The sequence below is a fragment of the Seriola aureovittata genome, chromosome 18, assembly GCF_021018895.1.
Source record: "Seriola aureovittata isolate HTS-2021-v1 ecotype China chromosome 18, ASM2101889v1, whole genome shotgun sequence".
NCBI lineage: Eukaryota > Metazoa > Chordata > Actinopteri > Carangiformes > Carangidae > Seriola > Seriola aureovittata.
In genome coordinates this window covers 21,867,305-21,887,565 of record NC_079381.1, presented here as the reverse complement: position 1 = coordinate 21,887,565, position 20,261 = coordinate 21,867,305, and the positions used below count along the sequence as shown (strand labels likewise).

At 39.6% G+C, this 20,261-nt stretch overlaps 1 protein-coding gene across 1 annotated transcript in view; it reads right to left on the bottom strand.

Moving 5' to 3' along the window:
- Positions 1-1,380: 1,380 nt before the first annotated feature.
- Positions 1,381-20,261, bottom strand: part of cwc27 (CWC27 spliceosome associated cyclophilin) — a 30,409-nt gene continuing 11,528 nt past the window's right edge. Inside the window, exons 11-14 of the mRNA XM_056404065.1 lie at positions 16,981-17,084; positions 10,039-10,148; positions 9,821-9,924; positions 1,381-4,022 (exon numbers count right to left, since the gene is read on the bottom strand). Coding sequence (XP_056260040.1) covers positions 3,860-4,022; positions 9,821-9,924; positions 10,039-10,148; positions 16,981-17,084 — 481 coding nt within the window. The 3' untranslated portion in view covers positions 1,381-3,859. The remainder of the gene's footprint in view (positions 4,023-9,820; positions 9,925-10,038; positions 10,149-16,980; positions 17,085-20,261) is intronic.

Genomic DNA, 20,261 nt, shown 5'->3' with positions numbered 1-20,261 from the left:
CCTTACTATACTATGATGTTTTTTTCACATTTTTATGCCTTACTATACTATGAGGTTTTTTTCTAATTTTTATGCCTTACTATACTTTGACGTTTTTTTCATATTTTTATGCCTTACTATACTATGATGTTTTTTTCACATTTTTATGCCTTACTATACTATGAGGTTTTTTTCTAATTTTTATGCCTTACTATACTTTGACGTTTTTTTCATATTTTTATGCCTTACTATACTATGACGTTTTTTTCACATTTTTATACCTCACTATACTATGAGGTTTTTTTCAAATTTTTATGCCTTACTATACTATGAGGTTTTTTTCATATTTTTATGCCTTACTATACTATGAAAGTTTTTCACATTTTATGCCTCACTAAACTATAATTTTTTTTCACATTTTTATTTTCATACCATACTATGATGTTTTTCAAATTTTTATGCCTTACTATACTATGAGGTTTTTTTCAAATTTTTATGCCTAACTATACTATGATGTTTTTTTTCACATTTTTATGCCGTACTATACTATGACTTCTTTTCAAATTTTTATGCCTTACTATACTATGACTTTTTATGCCTTACTATACTATGATGTTTTTTTCACATTTTTATGCCTTACTATACTATGACATTTTTTTCATATTTTTATGCCTTACTATACTATGACTTTTTTTCACATTTTTATGTCTTACTATACTATGACTTTTTTTTCAAATTTGTATGCCTTACTATACTATGACGTTTTTTTCATATTTTTATGCCTTACTATACTATGATGTTTTTTTCAAATTTTTATGCCTTACTATACTATAACGTTATATACCTTATTATACTATTACTTTTTTTCAAATTTTTATACCTTATTATACTATGACTTTTTTTCAAATTTTTATGCCTTACTATACTATGATTATTTATGCTTTACTATACTAAGACGTTTTTTTTCACATTTTTATGCCTTACTATACTATGATGTTTGTTTCATATTTTTATGCCTTACTATACTATAACGTTTTATACCTTATTATACTATTACTTTTTTTCAAATTTTTATACCTTACTATACAATGACATTTTATGCCTTACTATACTATGACGTTTTTTCATAACTTTATGCCTTTCTATAGCATGACTTTTTTTAGTTTTACACTTTACTACATTATGACCTTTTATGCTTCACTATAGTATGACTTTTTTACGCCTTTCTGTACTATGACGTTTTTATGCCTGACTATACTATGAATTTGTCATGCTGTACTATATACCCTTACATTTTTCATGCTTTATTATATTATGACTGTTAATTTCCTGGAAAGAATGCAGGGGCTGAGGAAAGTAAAAATGAATAAAATGAACTTTGCAAAATAGAAAAGAAACAGGAAAACAGAAATACCCAAACAAAGAAAAAATTTTATTCACAAAAGAAAAAGAAACCACAATAGAAATCTAAAAACTAAGACAAACCAAATAAACAATAACCACTAGATAGGATCACTGTCAATATCAGCGTGGATAACCACTATAGCTCCACACAGCTATCTCACATATAAGACACACATACAGATAGTTCCACAGCTGCTGGATGGCACTTTGGCGCCGAACAAGCTCACTCGATACGCCTATATAGCTCCATCTCTTGATTGGGGATCAGGGATAGCCATGCCGAGTCACCTGGCGGAGAAAAGCGTTGGGCAGAGGGCAGACCAGCACACATACACAGATACACAATACTACAGCACGTAACAATGACCACACCATGACTTTTTTATACCTCACTATAGTATGACCTTTTGTGCTTTAATGTATGTGATTTTGAATACATATATGATTTTACTTCATATGTACATATATTTCATATATGGAAATTCAACACATGCACATATATTACATTTGCGTATGGGTATTCCTGAATATAAATTCAGATTTTATATGTCAATCACCTGTTTGGTTGATGGCATTAAAAAGCCAATCTCTTTGTTTTGGAGGGGTGGCAGGGTTGTTGTGTCCCTACCAATGTTGAGACCAAACCTACTCCCTTGCTCCACAGCCAATTAGCCTAGCTTAGCAGAAAGACTGGAAAAAAATGTTGCACAAATATCCCCTCACAAAACCAAACCTTGGTTTTTACACTTTGGTTTCTTTAAAAATTAAACAAACAAGATGAAATATGTTAGTTATGAGCTGTAGACGTGCTGGTAGGTGGATTTTATTCCTTCTGAACAGAGCCAGGCTAACTGTTTCCAGTCTTTATGCTGAGCTAAACCAAGCCAAACAAGAGTGTTGTTGATCTTTTCATCTCCCCCTGAAGCAAAGAAGTGTATTTCCCACAATGTTGAACTATTCATTTAATCCAGTAAAAACCGCTGTTGTGAAGCGAGGTTTCCTCACATTTAAGTAGCACCTGGCTTTTCATTAACGGCCTATTCCAAAGTATTATTTATAGGTAGCAGTATCGGTGCTGCTGTTTTACCTTGAGAAAACTTTTTACTCTGAAACTCCACTGCAACGTGCTGCTTCTCACCAGGTTAACAAAAGAACCAATATTATAAGCACCTGAGGTATAAAAGGTAGGAAAGGTCAATACAGCAGACACATCTTGTGCAATTTATTTCCACCATTTTATTTGAGTGTCCAAAGTTTTTTTTTTTTTTAGCACATTGTCTTCATGTAGATAGTAACAGTAGAGAAATACAGACAGTGGATGCAGGGAGGGGTTGGTTATATGATATCAGTCTTATCCACCAACATGCGACACTTTCACTTTCACACAGATGTGAAATTACAGGCGTTTGACACTGATGAAGAAAGTCTTTTCTCATCTGGCAAGTCCAGTTCATTTTTTTTTTTTATTGCTCGTTATATAATGATTTGTTTTAAGTTCAATAATCTCATCTGCCACAAAAAAGTCTGAGGCAGGAGACAAAGTTTATTGTTTGCATTCCAGTGTTTTATATAAGAAGTCATGTTTTTGTCTGATAAATGTATCACCATGGCAACTGTATTTTTGCTGTCTTATAAGTCCATGTAGGCTGCATACTTGTAAGTTATTCATTGTTTATTACAAACTAAAATAATTCTGTAATTCATGGTGCAAAATTATTATTCATAAGTGTCAGAAACCTTTTAAATCTACCGTTCACTACAGGGAAAACTATTGTTAAACATGTAGAATATGAGTGAGTGGACACAGCTCGGGCTGCAACTGGCATAACTGTCAATGGGAAGGACAGAACATTAGAAACACCTCTCCACTACATCATCCCCTTTAACTATAACCTCAGTAATAAACTTATAATTCAATTTTAACATTTACACAAAAACTGAACATTACGAGCTTTGTGAAGATCGTTAAATTATGGCTGTTGCACTGGATTGCATTAGATTGTACAGGTGTACCTAATAAAGTGGTCACTCAGCGTTCAATTATTTAAAATAAAAATAGAACAGAGTCAAATCATTATATCTTGTTAATAAATGTAATTTATTTTTCTGGCAAAGTCTGATGCTCACGTTTAACGCTAGACAACAAAAACAAAAAGCTAAACTGCCATAAAAGTTAAAAGCATTACACAGAATCAAATCACGACCTTAACCATTACTGCAACCACAGTCTTAATCCTGATGAGTAACTGAGCACTGTCTGGGTGCAGCTGTTCCAAGGGAAGAAGCCTTTCCATCACGGATTACAGGGATGGTATGCACTCAGGTCAGTTTCCTCAATCCAGATGTTCGAGCCAGGAGACTGTTCAACAAAAGCTGGAGGTTTTTGAAGTGGTGGAAAAGCGGACAGGCAGGATGCTGTATGACCAGTTCTTCAATCACGTGGCTTGGGCGGGACCTGACCTCCGACCTCGCGACCTCACCTTTTGGCCTTCTTCTCCTTCATGATCTTCTTGCTCTCCTCTCTCCTCCGTTTATTGACGGGGTTGCGCGGGTCGTAGATCTCAAACGTGTCCTCGTCCTGCATGTTGGCATCCTTGACTTTTCTGGTTTGCTCATCAAACTGCAGAACATGGCCCATCCTAAATCAGATGGAGAGAGGGGTGGAGAGAGTTCAAAGAACCGCAGGAGAGGAACCACTAAATCACTGCTCTGCAGAACTTTTATCTAGAGAAGCTGCTCTCTTTCTGCTTTGAGTCTGATTACAATATTATTACCATCTAAAAATGGGACAAACTTTGATTTGAGAGACCATTTCTATAATTCTGCACATAACAAATAGGATAATAATGACAAACTTCATCTATATATTTTCAAAAAACATTAAAATGAATTGAAGAACAGACAGAAAAAAGAGAATAAACAGACAGTAAAATAAGAGAAAACAGAACATTAAAAGCATGAAGCAATAAAAACCTTACTGGATAAGTGTTATGCATTCATGCATTAGCATACTGTGAATGTTATGTCACGTTGGTGTTGCAGAGTGGTCGACAAGCTAGTGCTAAAAGCTAAGCCAAGCCGGTTGATTCATTTTGAGTAAATAGTAAATTATTGCACTGCAGTTCTCTTGCGTCTTGAGTTGAGACTTTTGGCCAAGTTTAGTTAAGTCTGTGACTGATCTCCCATCAGTTCAATCAGTGACCTCTTCACACCTCTGCAGGTGCCTCTGTATGTTTACTGGAAAGTGTTCTTGCTCTATATAAAGGGTGATTTCAAAAGAGACCAATCTGCAAAATATTCATCATGCTAATGGAAAGAAATGACGTAACCGGCGACGACAACATGGAAACACAACATCTGACATCACCTCGTAGAGTTGTTATGGCGTATGTGTTAGCAAACAGCTGCTAACTTACACATCCAGCAGACATGGAGAAACATTAACATTCATTTCTGTCCTGTTTGTGTCCGCTGATGAATTTAAGTCCAATGTTCACTCTCCTTTTATCTCCGAGGGAAATATGAAGGTTTCTACCTGTTAAAAGGGAGTTTTTCCTCCCACTGTCGCCAAGTGTTGCTCATTGAAGGAACTGTTGGGTTTTCCCATAATATTGTAAGGTCTTCACCTTCCCCTGCAAAGTGCCTTGAGATAATGTGTGTTATGATTTGGCGCTATACAAATAAAACTGAATTGAGTTGAAAATATCTGTCCTTTTAGATGCTAAATGTTGCACTGTGTCCACCAGCTGGTTTCTAACATTATCTGCTGTTTAGTGCTGAGCTTGTTACAGTTAGTACTTCAGAGCAGCTTCTTTGAAAACAGCTGCCTGCTGCAGATGAAAACAAGGCTGATAAGAGCAGTGAGACTGAAGCAGAACGGTACATTTGCAGGCCAAAAAGTAATGAGGTAAAAGATGCTAAAATCCTCTGCGGAGCTGAGAGGAACTGCGGAGTTTGTGGGTTCATCACAAAGAGCGACTTTTAACTGTACACACAGTCACATGATCCATTGTGAATATAAAAATATTGATTAGTGCAGCTTTAAATTACTAGCAAGATGGAGGTTGAAGTAAATCTGTACACAGCTGCGTCCAAGCGATCGCCTGAACTTTGTCCTTTTGGACTAAACCCAAAACATTTCCAAAATATTCTGTATTGCTGTCAGTGGGAAGCCAATATACAGCCATGTTAAGCCTAGGTCACACAAAGTGTTTTGAACTCAGATTTTAAGCCCTGTTGGAATTTAAAGACACGGGGGTGTCCAGACAAAATGGTCAAAACACGATTCTGAGTCTTGAGACCTTATTAATACTGCTGCTTAAACTGTAGCAAGAGAAGTATCCCAACGGTTTCTCTCACTAAAAATGAGAAATACAGTATTGGGGTCATATTTTTGAGACATCTTAGCAGTCAAAAAAAAAAAAAAAAAAATCCTGAGTGAAAGCCCTAGTCCCCGGAGAACAGACGGTCATGTGTCTTTCATTTCCCCAGTCACTTTCTGTTCCCCCAAAGAGAGATTAAAGAATCAGGACATTCCTCACAGGAGATATCAGTGTCAGGCACTTCACAGATAAAACACAGTTTCTCCCACTGACAGGATTTCTCCAGCTCCTGCACGAAAGCTCTCTCTGCAAATCTAAACAACAATCAATTGCAAGACTAATCAATTGCAAGGATCCTTTTTTTTTTTTTTTTTTTTTTTTAGCCACGCTAGAGGCTACGTCTCCTGCGTCCAGGGCTGAGTGGAAAAAAAAAAAAAAAAAAATCAAGAATCAGAAATAACTGAAAGATGTTGGATTCTGTTGTGGACAGGAAAAACTTTTTGGCCACGATAGCAGCGTGGCTCTAGGGATGGCAAAGTCAGTCTGTCTGTCTGTCCACCGCTTTGCTCCAGGCTGAAATACCTTAACAACCATGTGATGGAATACCATGACAATTTGTACAGACATTCATGTTCCCCAGAGGGTGAATCCCAATGACTTTGTTGATCCCCTGACTTTTTTCTTCTAGCGCTAACTTCATGTTGACATTTATGGTTTACCATCATCCCGTCAAAAGGTCAATTTGTCTAATACTTTACTTTTATGTCTGAGTTCTGTGACTTTCCAAAAACTGACAATCCAACATTCCCACCCACGTCACGCAGCGACTGGCGAGTTGAGAAAAGGATCTAAGCTGTGAACGTCTCTCTTCTTAGACTGTGCATCATAATCAATGCATTTCAATATAGTATTTTACTCGACTCTCGAATGTGCAGTGTATTGTGGGTTTGTGATAATGAAGATTGACTTTTAATTACACTGAGCGTAAAAACTTTGCTATAAACTCTCAGTTTCACGCTTTGTATTGGAATGATGTTAAACTGCATCTGCCACATTAAACTAAGCTCTCTTTCGTTTCATTACATAACAACTGCTGTCACTTTTCTACAGTTGAGTGCAACACTACGACGGTCTTTAAGGCGTTCAAGGTTCTTCTCTAATGAAACCAAACTTTTTATCTCGTTTAAACACATTCAAATGAAGGTTAAAGACACTTTCCGCCTTGTTTGGTCGTAGATGGAAGAGGTGTGACAGGAAATGAGGATGGAGAAAGAGCGGACGTTGCGATTACATCGTCCAGTACCATCAATTTTATATTGTAGTAATGGCCACAGTTTTAATACTAGCACAGCAAATTTGACTTTAATTGTTTGATTGATAAATAAAAACTCACTTTACTCTTACTGCCTAAAACTTTTGCTCATACTCTTTTATGTTACAATCTTCGAACCTTCCCTTCATCTTTGATCATCAACAGTGTGCAGACTGTAGCACCAGTGTGTTTCTAACTGGCTGCACTAAACACAGAAACTGCATTAAACTCATTATTGTACATTTTAAAATATGTTGCGTTTGATGCCTCGTCTACTGTATGTGGTATATGTCTGCTCCTGTCTCTGGCTGAGTGCGCAGTTTGGGTGTGTGTGTGTGTGTGTGTGTGTGAGCTCTGCACTTTCTCCCGTGTTCATTTGAAATCGGCAGGAGTTGTGACAGCTCATCTAGAATGTCATGGCTAGACTCTGGCAGACCCTGAGGACTCCTGCTGTGTGAGCGGGCCGCCTCTGATAATTTGTCTAGCAGTCTCGGTGATGACAGTCGGCCGGCCGCGCAGCCTCAGAGTCACACAGCTCTGAGACGTGATGTGGAAACTCGGCGTTCGTGGCCTTATCAAAACCACCCTGTGCTGCCGTGATGCGAGGCTACAGAAGACGCTCCTCTATTTATTTATTTATCTTTTTTTTATTTTTACTGAAGCAGTGGGTGGAGATTAAGGAGTACAGGAGTGATGGTGAGAGCAACGGCGGCCTCTTTGCGTTGAGAGTGTGGACTCTGTGAGGTTGTGTGTTAGCAGAGGCCGAGAGGAGGGGGGGGGGGGCAGAAGAGGGAGAGTCAGAATTTGTAGACACAGACACAGATGGAATAGTTTACCTCCTCTGGCCCAGACTTGACTTCTAATGTCTGACCTGTTGTAACCCACATTCTGTTCGCAGTGCTCCTAGAGTGGCACAGACTTCCCACTGGTGTTTTTCTAGGACTGCTATGCTACTGCCCTTGTCCCTCCCTCCTCACCATACCTGGCGGGGGAGGGCACAGTGAGGTGTCTACGACCTGGCAGAGGCCCCGAACACCAGCCAAGGCTTCTCTCAAATTCATTAGGGCCCCCACACACAGACAGACTTACACTTCAAGGGGGCTTTCTCGAGACTAATAGCAACTACAGATTTTGTTATTCTAAATCTCTCTCACACACAGACACTTTGCTCAAATTCAAACACATGGTATTCATTTCAAACCCTCACTCTGTGTAGTTAGAGTTTGAGATCTTTGGTGAAAAACAGAATATGAGAGGAAAACACAGCGTCAGGGCTGATTTCCTGATGGCCAATCTGGTGACTGCGGGTTGAAATCCCAACTTGACACACATGCATGCACGCACACACACACACACACACACACACACACACACACACACACACACACACACACACACACACACACACACACACACACACACACACAAACACACACACACACACACACACACATGCGTACAACTTGAACTTTCACACACATTTATCAGAGCCTGAAGCGAGGTCTGGATCCGACAAAGGTCAGCTTCATCCACCCCAGTACAAAGAGAGGTTTTCTGACCAGTTTACCGTCTCATCTACGCTTCTCTTACTATTAAAATAAAAGCTTTCTTTCACAATCTCTTACAGCCCAGTGTGTCAATAGAATAACACAACGTAAACCAGCAGAGGCTAATGAAAAAGGCCTTTTCGTGCCAACTTGTCATGCTTGCAGTTCGCCGTCCATAAAACAACGTGTTTGCCAAAGTGCTTCTTGAACTCTCCAGGAGCAGTCAGGACTCTGGTGCGCTCACATGCTGCTACTAATATTGTGAATTATTTTATTAGCCATTTTATTCTGTCTTTGGTGATCCAGTATTCCTTCTATTCAGAGGCATAAGCATTTATACTCTGTAAGTTTATCATAAAATACTGACAAAATGTGGCTGCAGTTTAGGCTGTATAAAATTAAAGGAGCCCTCTGTAAGTTTTGCTATTGCTACATAGCTAACGTTAGCATTAACAGCTGTTTACTTACTAGTCTTGCCAAGAGCCAGTGTTACTTTTACAAGACAAGAGGTTATAATACGTCCTCTTCAAGGCAGACTAGACGCTCCAGTGACTCGGTATTGGAAAGTGACAGGGGCTAGCTGGTTAGCATGCTAACTTCAATATAAGAAAAGAAGGAGGAGGAATGAAATTTGATACTGAACTCGCAATATTTCTTCTAGACTGGTAAGTAAACAGCTCCTTTAATAATTAGAAATTGCAGATAAAATAAGAAATGCTAAACTTCTACAGGAAAGTAAATTTGAGGCTATAGGTCAGACTTAAAAAAAAACAAAAAAAAAATGGATTGTACACCTCCCATAATGCATCTCTATAGCATCTTTCATTGGCTCCTCTCTACCTTATACATGTCCATGTCTTTCAAACTCAAGTTGGCAGTTTATTAGGTACACCTAGCTAAAACTAGTGCAGTCTAATACAACAGTTCCTCAATAAATCCTCCCTGCATGAAGGTTATAACATCAAGTTTGTATTGAAACTGAACATATATGATCATTTTTGGACGATTTTGACCTTTAAAAATCGACTGATCGCTGCAGCTTTATACAAAGCAAAGCATGACAGTGTGTTGCAGTGAGAATAATGGTATTGATTCTGGGAAAGATTTGGCTCTGATGGTTGGACACGTGTCTGACTTTCCGTATCAATAGGCAAATAAACTTAAACAAAACCTGACAATGGGGTCTACAGTGACAGATGAAGCCAAGGAAATAAAAAAAAAAGAGATTTATCTTAAATGATATCAGGCTCACTGACCATCCTTTGTCGTCGTCTTCTGCCAGCTCCTCCACGTCGTCCTCTGGAGCCTCAGTGATGGCGGACGACAGCTTGGACTTGAACTGATTGAGAAGGGCCAGAGTCTACAAGGCAAAAACATTGGACGCCATTTGAACATACAGTGTCCCCATCACTCTGCTGAAATGATTTCTATTTCAAGTTCAGTAAATAAATGACCTCATGTTGAGTCTTTTTACCTGCGCTTCTCTGTTTGAGCCTTTCTTCAGCTTTTGTTTCCTTTGCTCTTCGTACTTCTTTCTTCCCTCCAGGTACTCGGCCACCGCCTCGTTGGTTGGCTTTTTATCCACTGGAGAGACAAGAGAGACATCGCTGCTCATCACTATTAACTCTTCATTTACTTCATCTAAATCTTAGGTAGCTAAGACTGCTGTTGCCAGGGATATGGGAGCTCTCAAATGCCTTCAGTGTTTATTGAGTTTGCTGGGCCAAACCAAAACGAGAATCTCAAACTGCCCAGGATCATCCCCGATCCTCACACAGCTCATCCCCGGCCCAGCTCTGCACGAACATAAAACACTGCAGGATTTTAAAACAAAGAAAAGAACAAAATGGAGGATTTTAACAATAAATCACCCACTAATGATTCTTCCCATGAAGCAAAAGTTGCTGCATTTATCCATTTTTGTTTATTGTTTTAGGCAACATTTTAACTGGGAGTGAACACACACTTTCTCTGGAGGGATTTTCACACTGTAAATAGACGTGGAAAATGTGGACCTTTTGTCGGCCATATTTTAAAGATCTAATAGTTTTAAATGTACAGTTTTAGTAACCTACCAATTAAAAGTATGGCTTCTTTGGCCATGCAGCCTTTCACAACCAAAGTGACTTGGGAGCTGTCTAATTGGGGAAAAAACACTTCCATTAGGGTGATTAAAACTTCTCTGACACTATTAGCTGACAACATTTGGAGAGAAGAAATACCAGCGCTTCACATGTTCTGCGGCACTTGACAGATGGGCAGAACATGATCAGAGGGAAAAGATAAAAGGAAGCGAAGCTTGTCAAGCTGTGAAAGTTGCTGCCGTACACGATCTGAGAACATGATAATAAGGGAGAAGATGAGGCGGCACAGGGCAGTCCTCTCATCTCAGATTGACATGCTCAGCGTGAATCCATACTTCTGGCAACCCTCACAAAGATGTAGTGGCCTAAAGCCCCCACCTAGTGACCCGTCACTTAATCTTACTCAGAGATGACCTACATTACAGCTGCTAGCTTTTACCCCAAACCTTATGTAACTGATGGCTCCTGGGCAAAGAGAGACCCCTTTAATCCTCAGCAGAGTCACGACACATGAGCATATGTGCACTTTACTCACTTGGTTTTGAGGAAAGCAGTGAAAGTCACTAAACTGCTGTTAATGAGATGTTAACAGGGGAGAGCGACTGTACAAACTTGTGTTTATAAAAGGTTTTTGTTTTTTTAGAATTACGTCTGATACGGAAGTAGAGCTGCAACAACTAGTTGAAGTACATCATGAAGTACAGCATCTAGCTTTTGAATAATATACTGTATACTTCAGCATATAGGAAGGAAGGAATAATAAAAAAATAATCTTGTCTTAAAAATAGTCACTCACTCACTCGATCATCTGTTAAAGCTAAATCCTTAACATAATTAATGAAGGGCCTCCACATATTCTCAAATATATGCTGTTTAGCATTTAATTCATGGTGGGAATTGTTGGGTCTCTGTCATCAGTATTAATAAAGAGGGGACAGTCTAGACCTGCTCTGTTTAAAAAGGCCTTGAGATAACTTCTGTTGTGATTTGGCGCACTATAAATAAAAAGTTTAGTTGATTTGAATATGTCGAAAGGAAAATATTCACTTCTCAAATGAGTTTTTATTCATCTTCTGTGGTTCTAAACTGCGTTTCTTTCAATTAATCGAGAAAATAAAATCATTTTCTACATGGGCCAATAGCTGGACTGACGTACACGACAGCAGACTGGTGTTACAAACGAAGAGGTATGACCAGTGTGTTATTAAATGCAGACAGAGCGAAGGCAGCGCTGGGAATAATTTTCCACCGAACTGTCCTCTGTGAAGCCGTCTCTCATCATGGCTGAACACAGAGACAATCAGCGTGCTGACATTGGTGTCTCATGCAGTTAATGTGCTTCTGTAAATCTCCCAGCTTAGACACTGCGGGCTGTGAAGTCACAGAGTGGCAGACAGTGAGCACAGTCTGCTGGCTGCTGGAGCACCGTCTTTCCACAACAAAATGTGATGTCACATGCGCCCGCCCGGCCCCCGGGGGGGGGACAGCGTCACCTCGCCGGCCAAGCTGAGCCCACCTCTGACTGGACGCTTTGACACATTCAGCCGCACAAAATAAATGATGTAACAGAGAAAACACCGGAGTTCGCAGCTTGTTATTTAACAAGAGCTGCAATGTTATGAGTTTCTGTTAATGTGTGTTTATTTATACAGCCCTTTATCATTAGCTTAGACTGTGAAAAGATAAAGTGCTGAACAAGATCTACTAATAAAGACTAAATTACAGAAGAAATACAACAACATGAAACACAGGGGAGAAAAATAAATCGTAAGATACAGAAAAGCCTGTTGGAAAGACATAACAAACCTGAACTAACCCAAGGTTACACAGCCTTCGCCAAAAACTAGAGACTCTACAAAAATAAAACCTGAAAAAAAAAACATTATTAAGGAGAAAAATATGAATTGAAATAATTAATAAATTAAAAAAAAAAAACTTAAAAGACTTGGACTGGCCATGTGACATACAAGTCATCTGTCACTCACAAACAGAATTTATTACAAATATACAAAATCCACTTGCGTATCTTTAATTTTTCACACAAATTAAAATAGAAAATGTTAAGATATTCATAGCCTCTCCATTAGTGGAAGATACTCGGCTGTAATAAGTCCTCTGACAGAAGTCACACTTCTTGTTGAGGAAAAAAAAAAAAAAAAAGTTGTATCTTGGGGAAAAATAAGTTCACATGAGGAGGAACGTAAGTGAACGATGAAGAGCCTCAGCTCTGCGGGGCGTTCGGGCCGCCTGTCATTTAAGGAAACCATGCAATTACTCTTGCTTCTCTGCGAATGCTCCGAATACTGAGAAAGATTTCCAAACACCCTGGAAATCTAAACGCCTCACTCTCCCCACGTGGAGTCATCACGGAAGTCTGCTCTGCTGCTCGTAGGGGCAAACCTCTTCTTTTTCTTTTTTTTTTTTATTTGATTTATGAAACCAACAAGTGATCTTCCTCCATCTCTCCCCCAGTCACCTCTGCTGCAGCCTGTGACATGCTGGATGCTGACTGATGACGCCCCGAGGTCCTACATGAGGAACACACATCAACTGCTCCAGCTGTTGTCGCTAACTACTATCTTTGGGTTTGATGGCCTTTCTAACTACATTCCTGCCCTCTCCTGTCACCTGGGCTCAAGAGAGCTACAAATCAAGCCGCTGGCGTTGCAGCAACGGACGGCTGTTGTGGACGGACTGAACGCCTCCTCTGTGGGATAAAAGGTTCCCCCGTACTTTGTCAAACAATCAACGGTTTCGACAGAGAAGTCAAAGCAGCACTGCGGCGTGATCATCAATCAAAAACACATCAAAAAATGCTGTCAGTTAGTGCTTCAAGGTCAACGCCGACGATCCATCTTCAATTACGCAGCAAAAAACTTGTTACCATAAGAAAATATTTCACAAGTGTCCAGTGAAAATAACTAACCCGGTCAAAATCTGTCAAACGGTACATTGAATAGACAAAATAACACACTGAACTTAATCGCAGGTAATTGTCGTTTCCAAAACCACAATGCTGCAACATTTCCTCTAAACCAACAACATGACTGACACCAGTGTAATAAAACATCCACAGCACACAAGCATAACCTGTATAATACCTAAATGGGTTAAAGACTGTTGCCACATAATTTAGGGTGGGTATTGAATGGACAGTGGTTTGAGAATGGCCCCTCTTATTTTTGGCTCCGGTAACCCAGCGGTCATGCCAAGAAAGAGAAAACCAGACTGCAGGAACATGCTGTAATTTATGTGTTGAAAAGTGAAGTGATGACTGTTGAAAAAATAATTCAAAAAAAGGTAGAAAAAAAAAAAAGAAAAAAAGAAAGAAGAATTAATAAAAAATAAACTGTGTGCTTTAGCTGATGGTGAATTCAGAAGAGACAATTTGCTTTTCACTCAAGTCCAGTGTTATGCACATACCGGCCATAAGGAGGTTGCTGGTGGAGGGGGATGAGGATTAGACACGGACCGACCTTTTGGTTTATAATATAATAACTGTAGGAAAAAAAAAAATCACACCACTGCGGTTAAAAAAATCCCAAGTCTAGGTTTCGTCTCCTGTGTTTATTTTACCCATGGACTGGGAACAATAGATGACGACTGACAATTTCATTTTCCATCATCAATTAAGTTTTTGTTTAGTCCAATTAAAAATATTCAGTTTGAAAAGATGTAAAAACAGGAAGGAAAAAAATGCTCAGAATAGTTGATTAATCTAATCGACTAATTATTTCAGCTATAGACGGAATTCAGACCGATTAAGCACAAAATCCAGTGGTTTAACTTCTCACCTTGATGCAGTGACGTTCAGGTGTGCCCTAGACGTGATATTCATAAATATGGAAGATCATGATATTTTCCCGCTAAATTAAATATTTTTCTTAATATCAAATAGAAAATTATAATAAAAATGTGTATATTGCTTCCTTGATACAGATATATAATATTGTATATTGCGATATTTGGCCCTTGAGTGTGAACCCTAGTGTGCTGCAGGACCCAGTGACATCACTGGTGGGTGTGGTCACAGGTGCAACAAAGCCTCTACTGCAGGAAAAAGGTTGCGCATTAGCTTCAATAGCTGCAGTCGCACCTCAGCTTGAGTAACTGTGCGTATTAAAATGGAAGCAGACAGAATGGGTAAGAAGATGAGCTTTATATACTGTATAAACTTTATCTAGCCTTTTAAAATACACCATCCCACCTGTGGGACGCCGTGGCCTTGGCAGCGCTGCTTTAGGTGTGTTTTGATCTGTACTGGACTCATTCGTCACACAACCTTGACAAATTATCCATTGGTTGAAAGCTCAAAGTCTCCTGATTCTCTCTGTGCAAAGCATTTTAGGATTCACATATCACTGCAGCAGCTGTTGACACGGAGTTGGTTCAGACTCGTGGCTGTGGCTCCAAAGTGTTTTCATCACAGAATGTTCTATTAGAGACCTTAGATTCCCCTTTTTTATTTAAATCTCTGTACCTTTGGTTCAGTGTCTTTTTAACTCATTCTGACTTTTTGGTTGTAAAATTTAAAGAGTTGCTTTTCGCAGGAGATCAGGGCTGAAACCAAAAGGGCTGAAGCACAGAAGCCTTTTTATTTGGAGTACATTATTTTCAGGTTTGTGTCAAGCTTGTGTTCAAGTTTAAAGAACAATTATTTTTGAAAAAATATAAGGTGTTGTATATGCTATTTTATTTATAGCCTTTTAGCTCTGGTTCCAGCTTCTCACATGTTAAGATTTAATTATTTCATTTTTCTATCTTCTGACATTTTAGAAAGCTAATAATTGAGAAATGAATCAGAGACAAAAATAGCCGTTACAGTCCCGCCCTAAAATCTTCGTGTATTCCCGCTGAACCTGCGCGGACCAATTAAAGAGGCATGTGAGAGAAACGAGAGCAGAGGTTAACCTTCACAAAGAGGTCGGAGCAGAACCAGGAGGATGATTTAAGCTTTAAGGTACAACAGTGTCAATGCGATCCTTATTGCGTCTGTGCGGCTTCTCCAGTGGGACGAGAGCAAACGAGCCCTCGCACGAGCGTTCTTCTTCTGCGGCTGAGCTGAGCTTCGAGATTTATAGCAACTGAGGCGACATCCGTCTCCCCTGCAGAGGCCATTGGCCCATGACATCTAAGAATTACATCTAATGGAATTAACTTTCGCTTCCAACACAGAAATGTAATGAGGAACCCTTAAAAAGAAACTCCCGCCTCTGGCTGAGCTGCAGCAGAAGCACAAAACAAAAGTCCCTGGCAGAGTCTTAATACCTTGTAAGATAATGGAGGAGCTTAGGCTCGTCGCCATTCGGTATAACAATGTGTGGCTGTTACTACCTCAACAGTTGAGTTTATAACTGGCCTCTTTCTGCTTAGGATGTTTGTAGAAACAGCTTAACTCTGCGCAGATATCACTAAGGGCAACACACGAAGTCCCAGACACCAACAGGATCTCGGTTAATCTTAGTATTAAAGCACAATGTCATGATTGTGTTTCGTGCTCTTTCACCTAAACTCACCACGACAATCTTGAACCAATCATCGGCAAGTCATGAGTGGGTTCAGTGTCTGCGTTCAAAAACATAAAACCATCAGTGTTTGTGGAGACAAAAACTATGTTTGAGCAACAAAATCCCATCATGGTCTCCAGTACATTTTGGCTGGTGGTAATCCCACAGTTAGGTTGGTCCCCGCAGACCCCCCACCCCCCGACCTCCCACCTCCCCTGCATACTATTGTGTTTTGTTGCACAACAATACATACACAACCTCAAGCTAACCTCTGTGCCTAAGTGGTTTTTGTAATTTTCAAAAATGTGTTTCAGCATCAGCAAAAATCCAAAGATTGACGGCGTCATGACAGACTGGAGTGTGGTGGAGACCCGAGGAGATGTGGGGGCAGATTTTTTTTATTTTTTTTCACACTGGCCAAGGCTGAAAACTAACAAACACACAAAGGGGTTTGATGTGCAACTATGGCGGCCACTCAACAATTTTTACCCCTTGCAATTTTCCCCGAGCTGTAACACAAAAATGCAGACCCTTGGGGGAGAAAAAAAAAGTAGACGTCTGCAACTAATTGACAAAATCAGAGGGTTGCCTGTCTTAAGTGTCCATTAGCAGGGAATGTGGCACAGACCACCTTCTTAGAGACTTTGTTCACACTTAGAGCTGCGTGGTGAAAAAAAAACCCCGTCACTGAAACGAATTTAGCTGTGGTAAAAGACTTGCATAGAATATTCTCAAAACACCAGTAGATTCACAGTATAATGAGTGACAGTCATACACATCAATCAGTAAATACAGGGGATATAAAATAAAAAGCTGCTCACATACCGTCCTTCACTTCTTCCACTGCAGGTTTTAAACTTTCTTCTTTCCTTTGCTTTATGGCCTGCAGCTCCTTCTTTAACTGGCGTGCCTCTTTCCGTAATTCATCACTGTGAGCGGGAGAAATCAGGTTCAAGTGTTTAAACTCAACATCTATAACCGTTATAAAGAATTACACCTGTAGCGGACAAGAGCGATGACAAGAGAAAAGGGTTTTGACGGACAAAAAGTCAGTCGTGACAAACTGCACAGCGAATGGTTAAAACTCCACGGGCTCCCGCTGTAAAAGAAGCATATGCATCATTTATAAAAATTACATCAATACCCTGAATTGTTGCTGGTCTTTACAAACAAACATTAATTGTTCTCAAAATTTAATGTTCCTGGCCAATTATGTGGGCATATAAAACAAACATAAAATACTCTGCATGTGTCAGAATGAAGAATGTGCATTAAAAGTTTGTGTTACTCCAATAAATTTGATGGAGCCTTGATAAAATAATTGCCCCCCCGCTCCCCCCCCCAGGCTCCTGGAAAGCACTAGAGGAGTCGTTGAGACTGAACAGACTCAAGTCAGAAAAATGTCAATGTGTTTCTTGTTTGGAGATGAGTAATTGTCACTCCAGAGTTAGAAAAAGGGAAATGACTCTGACGGAGGCAGTAATTTCTAACCTACTAAAACGCTGTCACTCACTAAGTGTAATGAATATAATCATTCCAGTACGTTTTTCACACTTTTGGAGTCTTTGCAAATAAAACCTATTTTTCACAATTCAATTACAGTGTTTAAAATCATGTATATTGTTGTCTTTTAAGTTAGTTATATGTTTCTTGGATATGAAAGAGTTTGGACAAAGACATTATTTTCCAAGTTTTGAGCATAAAATGTTGGCTATGCAATCCCGAGTCAAGTCCTACATCAAGATCAACAAATACCAAGTCCAAAGAGACAAATCTCATGTCAAGTCCCAAGTCAAACTCAACAAATCCCGAATCAAGACCAACAAGCCTCAAGTAAATACCTTCAAGTCCCAAGTCACATCCTAAGTCAAGACCAACAGATCCAAACTTGAGTCCCAATAGTTACCAGTCATGCACAGCAAATTCCAAACTGTCTCAGGTTCAAAGTCAAGTCCAACAAGTCACAGATCAAATCCAAAGTCAAGTCTAGGCAAGTCTAACGTCAAGTTCCCAGTCAAGCACAAGACCAATGTCTCTCATGTCAAGGTTAAGACCAACAAGTCCAAAGTAAAGACCAATACATCCTAAGTCAAGTCCTGAGTGAAGAGCAACAAGTCCCAAGTCTTTATGTACCCTGCGAAAAATGTGCTGCCATTTCATTTTTCATGACTCACGATTTATTGGTGTTGAAGTCAGAGCAGTTCCAAGTCTGTTGGTTTTCGTCATGTCGAGTCTTTAGACCGGATCAGATTCAACACTCGAGTCTCGAGTCCCTGTCATGTGACTCATGTCCACTCCTCTGCAGAGCAGAGCACAACTCTTTGGATGAAAGCCACGGGATATTACTGCAGGTAATTGTGTGCAGTTAACTACATAAATGTCCGGTGATACATGAAATATACAACTGCCAAATGCTGTTAGTGGCAGAAGTAATGAAAAACTTTATGTTTCCTCCCTCCAAGTGGCACTACATTAAATATTACAGGCACTTCTTATGTGCAGCAACCCTTATAAAACCTTTAACTGGATGACAGAGGAAGGCCAAGGCACATCTTTGCTTCCTTGATTCAAGGTAGTATCCCTGTTGGCAGGTGGCCTGCAGCCCGGCTCATGCAAGGCTAAATGCTGGAAGTCTGAACTGGGGCCAGCCGTGCTGATTATTGTTCCCTTTCACATGATTGAGACTACTGCCAGTTGCAGAGCAGATACTGTATGTTATGTTAGGAAATGATAATATTTTTGTACCGCCTGACAGCTCTGTTTTTGTCCCATTCTCTTACGAAGCCACAAAGCACAGGTAAGCTGCACAGTCTGGGCCCCTGGCCTAGAAACATGTGAGGCATCTCCAGACCAAACAATGGCTGCCTTTGTTTCTTACATCTGCTCCTCTGGACTGACATTCATTTATATCCATTTCTTTCCTTTTATCTGGAACTTTCATTCTTGTGTTTGTAGCTTTCCAGCAGTCACGTTATCTTTTGTTTAATTCTCTGACATCGTCTGCGGCAAAGCATCGAGGCATCAAACCGAGTGATATTTTAACTGTAAGTGCCTTTACAAATATTAACAGCTGTGGCTGACTTGATGTCATGTCTCTTCCTCGTTAGCTTCCCCGCTGCTCCTGAGGATACACATGAGGAATCAGTCAGACATGCAGTTGTTAGTCCTCTCCTTTCCTGAAGAAAAAATGTTGCAGCTGAATCCAGACTGAGTTGCCAAGAGCAAAACTGGTTGGCAGGGTGAGACTTGGCCTGTGTGAGGAAGTCTCCTGCTCAGCTCTGTCTAGAAGCAATGACAACAAACCTCTTTTCTGAGACACATTTTACATACAGTATGTTAATGTGAGTCAGATGTGACAAACCAGAGGCGGACAAAAAAACGAAACAAAAAAAAAAAAACCCATAAGAATTACAAAAGCTACAAACAAACTGCCATTCGCAATATCACATGAGTAAGGTGAGGTAAAGCCTGATAAATCTGAATGAATGAATAAATAAATTATATAGCACTTTTCATGCAAAGGCTGCAGCTCAAAGTGCTTTACAGCTCAGCAGCAAAAACAGGTTTAAAACCAAACACATAAACGAGAAGGAAGGGAGAAAATGAGTGTTACTATTTATAAAAAAACGCATTAACACAGTTTCCCTAGAAAGATTAAAACAGACAGCTGCAACTTAAAAGCATCCGCTTTGAGTTGTTGTTTAAAACTGTCCACTGAGTCAGCAACTCTAATATTTAAAAGGCAGAGTTTTCCATATTTTTGGGGGCGTAGTGGCTAAAAGCAGCATCCCCGAAGGTTTTTGTGGCGACCTTGGGAACAGTTAAAAGAGCAGCTGTGGAGGATCTTAGGGTTCGTGGAGGATCACAGAACGATAGGGAGTCTGTGATATAAGGCCATTTAGTGCTTCAAAAACTAAGAGAACTTTGAAATCGGTTCTAAAATATACAAGGAGCCAGTGTAGGCTGCATAAATAGAAGTTATATGATCTCTCATTTTAAAGAAACTGCAGGCCTCTGGTCAAGGAATTAAAATGGGCTGTAAAGTCACAAGCTAAAATGACTGGTTGTGTCTATCATTAAAATACATTTTGGGTGATCGAATTTTA